Source organism: Beta vulgaris, chromosome 2 (assembly GCF_026745355.1).
Source record: "Beta vulgaris subsp. vulgaris cultivar EL10 chromosome 2, EL10.2, whole genome shotgun sequence".
Taxonomy (NCBI): Eukaryota; Viridiplantae; Streptophyta; class Magnoliopsida; order Caryophyllales; family Amaranthaceae; genus Beta; species Beta vulgaris.
The window spans coordinates 48,799,451-48,803,626 of NC_079203.1; the positions used below are offsets into that span (position 1 = coordinate 48,799,451).

General features: G+C 39.3%; 1 protein-coding gene across 1 annotated transcript; it reads left to right on the plus strand.

Moving 5' to 3' along the window:
- Positions 1 to 243: 243 nt before the first annotated feature.
- Positions 244 to 3,851, plus strand: LOC104908780 (EIN3-binding F-box protein 1). The gene is made up of 2 exons (XM_010697934.4): positions 244 to 668; positions 1,232 to 3,851. The coding sequence occupies exons 1-2, from the start codon at positions 644 to 646 to the stop codon at positions 3,130 to 3,132; spliced, it is 1,926 nt and encodes a 641-aa protein (XP_010696236.1). The 5' UTR covers positions 244 to 643; the 3' UTR covers positions 3,133 to 3,851.
- Positions 3,852 to 4,176: the final 325 nt, after the last annotated feature.

Consider the following 4,176-nt stretch of genomic DNA (forward strand, 5'->3'; position numbering starts at 1 on the left):
TTAAAAAAAAAAAAGCAAAAAAAAGATAATAATACACCTTGCACCAAACCCTTGTTTCTCTTCTCACATATGAAGAGTTTTTTTTTTAGACAAGTGGAAGTTGGGTTGATAACTTAGGGATGGGAGCAAAGAATTCCGTTTTTTGAGTGAGATTCATTGCATTTGCATGTTATCTATCCCCCACACTCTCCAAATACCTTGTATATGAATCATGCATTTTCTTCCTATTATTTAAAACCATATATTATATCACAACACCCTTTTTTAAAAAAACATTTTATTTTCCATGGACCCACTTTTCCTCTCTCTCAAACATTGACAACATCTAAAGATAAAAACACATCCACAACACCAAAACTTCCATTCATATTCATTCATTCCCCCTTTCCCCTTTTCTTTCACCTCTTTTTTTCATCATCCCTCTTTTTTTTCCCTATTTTCAATAGGGTTTTCATCTTCATGCTTCACTTTCCCATCTCATGAATTTTGCAGACCATCAAATTTCATTGATCTTTGTTGTTTTTGTGTTCATAATCTTGTTTTTTGCAACTTTTGAGAATCTGGGTTTTGTTTCTCGTGGCTCATTCTACTCATCAAGTTTCCAACTTTTTTGCCTCTCTGAGGTTTTTATTCAGCTTTCAACATGTCTCAGATCTTTGATTTCAGTGGTATGTTCACGATCTTTACTCTTTTAATTTGTTAATTTACTGTATATATGTTTAATTTAAGTTCTATGCTTTGTTGTATGTGTAAGAGCTATGTTTAATTAGTTCATTTTAGGGTTCTTTTTTTGATGAAATTTGTGATTTTTGGTTGTTTCTGTGGTTTTAGTTTCTGGGTTTTGTTGGGTTTTTTTGTTTTAGAATTGGGTTTATGTTCTTAGCTTCATGTTGTTTGAGCCTCTGGAAGAAGGTTAGGTGAAGGATCTTGTTTTGTAGATGATTCTTTCTTATTAATGTTGAGGACTTGAATTTCATGTAGATGGTTACATGAATTAATTTCAGTTGAGCTAGATGATTGATAATTTGAGAGAAAGATTTAGTAGAATATTAGCTATGTGTTATAAAAAAGGGAATGGTTATCATGAATTTTAGAGATCAGTAGTTCAGTTTTTGGTGATTTTTAGATATTAGGTGATGTTGCTTGTCATCTAATTATAAATCTAATTAAGTATTGTGATGCTGGTAGAAAATCATGGACTTAATTTAGTTTATTGATTTTGGATTCTCAGGAAATGAGGAGTTTTACCATGGGGGATCAATATACTCAAACCCCAAGGAAGCTGGTAGCTTTTTGTCCCTTGGTATTGTTAACCATGTGGATGTGTACTTCCCAAACAAAAGGGCTAGAATCAGTGCCCCCCTTGTTCCAGGAGGCGAGAGTTTAGAGCAGAAGAAGCAGGTGTCTCTTGATGTTCTTCCTGATGAGTGCTTGTATGAGATCTTGAGGCGTTTGCCTGGCGACCAGGAAAGGAGTTCTTGTGCTAGCGTTTCGAAGCGGTGGCTTATGCTCTTGAGCAGTATCCCAAGTGCAGATCTATGCAACAAATTTGAGGTTGTTGCTGAGGAGGGTGATGAGATCGAGAGTGATGGATTTCTTACTAGGAGTTTGGAAGGTAAGAAAGCCACCGATGTTAGACTTGCCGCTATTGCTGTAGGAAGTGGTGGTCGTGGTGGACTTGGCAAGCTAACGATCAGGGGTTCGAACTCTGTTCGTGGAGTTACAGACCTTGGTTTGAAGGCTGTTGCTCGATGCTGCCCTTCTCTAAAGAGTGTATCTCTCTGGAATGTTTCTTCCGTAGGAGATGAAGGTCTTGTTGAGATAGCCAACGGATGTCACCGCCTTGAGAAACTTGATCTTTGCAACTGCCCGTCAATCACCAACAAGGCCTTGTTTGCAATTGCCAAGAATTGTCCGACTTTGACCTCATTGAGCATTGAGGGCTGTCAGTACATTGGTAATGAAGGTGTGCAAGCAATTGGACAGTTTTGCCCAAACCTTAAATCAGTTACCATCAAAGACTGCCCACTTGTCGGTGATCAAGGTGTTGCGAGTTTGATGTCATCAGCTTCTTTCGTCCTAACCAAGTTGAAGCTTCAGGGGTTAAATGTCACCGATCTCTCTCTTGCTGTGATTGGCCATTACGGAAAGACAGTTACAGATCTTGTTTTGGCCAACCTTCAGAATGTGAACGAAAAGGGTTTCTGGGTCATGGGTAATGCTCAGGGTCTTCAACACCTCAGGTCATTCACAATTTCATCATGCCGAGGAGTCACAGATGTTGCAGTCGAAGCTGTGGGGAAAGGTTGTCCTAATTTGAAACAGTTTGTCCTGAAGAAGTGCGCTTTCATGTCCGACAATGGATTGATGTCCTTTGCCAAAGCTGCAAGGTCTCTTGAGAGCCTGCAAATTGAGGAATGCCACAGGATCACCCAAATTGGGTTTTTTGGTCTCCTTTTGAACTGTGGTCCTAAGTTGAAGGCTCTTACTATGTCGAGCTGCTTTGGATTCAAGGACATGATTTTGGGATTTCCCCTTCCAAACAAATCAGCACCTCTTCGATCTGTTACAGTTAGTAACTGCCCTGGTCTCGGGGACATGACCTTAGCCATGTTGGCAAAGTTGTGTCCTCAATTGCAATGTGTCAACTTCCATGGACTTCCTTACATCACCGATGCCGGTCTTCTCTCTCTTATTGAGAGCTGCGACGCTGGTGCTGGCCTTGTTAAAGTAGGTCTCTCTGGTTGTGTTAATGTAACCGACAACGTTGTCATTGCGTTGGCAAAATACCATGGTGGGACCCTCGAGGTGTTGAACCTCGAAGGCTGTGGGAAGGTGACAGATGCAGGCTTGGTGGCTATTGCTGATGACTGCCTTGTACTCAACGAACTTGATGTATCTAAGTGTGCCATTACTGATTTCGGTGTTGCAACTTTGGCTCGCTCAAAGCAGTTGAGTTTGCAAATCCTCTCATTATCCGGATGCTCAATGCTATCAGACAAGTGCTTGCCATTCTTGGTGAAGTTGGGTCAGTCTCTTATGGGCATGAACCTCCAGAACTGCAACTCAATCAGCAGTAGTGTCATTGACATGCTCGTGGGGCGACTCTTCAGGTGCGATATCCTTTCCTAAGTGGAAAGATTAACTATGCTCTCCAGGAAATTCAAGTAGTCTCAGAAGTATATTAAGCAGGGTTCGTGAATAGTTAAAGTTCGGTTTAAGTTTTTGGGTCCATCAGTTCAAATCGGGCTTACTCTTTGCCAGAGACATGGTTCTTTTTCCGGGTGGAAATGGCCGATTTTATACCCCTTTTTTGCAGGTTTCCTCAAGACAGGAAATCTGTTTCAAGAATTTAGGCTCTCATTTTTTTGGTGCCTCATTCTTGAGCGGTCATTGATACCTGAGAATACAGTTACTAGTCTCTGGGTTTGAAGGGTTAGGTCTTTGTCTATCTTTTGCTGGGTTTCTGGACCTTCATCCAAAAAAAAGAAAAAAAACGAAAAAAGAAAAAGAAAAAAAATCTTTTAGCTTGGCCTTAGAGCTAAGTTCTGAACCTCTAGATGTTTATTTTTTCGAGTCTGTGTCTCGGTTTTATTAAGTCGTCGATGTCCGTTGCTTTTGAAAGTTCGAAGTATGGTGTCGTGTTTCGTCGGGGCTTTGGCTATGGCAGCAGTCTTGCTGCCATTACAGTTTCACTCTTTGTTGGGGTTGATACTGTTTTTTCCATAATATTTTTGCCAAAGCCTTAGTTTTACAGGCGCCTTTTGTATGGAACTTGTACTTTGCAACGTTTTTTTTTTCTCTATGTAATAGAAGAATTATGAATAAGATGATGTCTCTTGTCTACTTCATGTCGATGGGCTTAAACTTAACTTATCTTTGTTTCTTATCGTTATTGTGCACCATTGAAAATGGGGGTGGCAGAAGAAATGAGATGAGATTCAGCTGTATGCCTCAGCTTCCTAAAGGTCTAATTCACCTTGTGCCAGATTTTTAGTATTCTTTCTTTATTTTTTTTATTTTTCTCACTTAGAATTTTGACACTATTCACAATTAGAGAATAATTTTTTCTCATTATAAAAAGAAAAATATAGTCACGTGACGTCTAGCTTGATTCATCTTATTGAGTACTTTATTAATATTTAATCATTATAAGTTTTATTAATATATAATAAA

Coding starts and splice junctions, on each gene's coding strand:
- LOC104908780 (XM_010697934.4), top strand. CDS start 644: ATGTCTCAGATCTTTGATTTCAGTG. Junction 669..1,231: donor TCAGATCTTTGATTTCAGTG/GTATGTTCACGA, acceptor TTGGATTCTCAG/GAAATGAGGAGTTTTACCAT.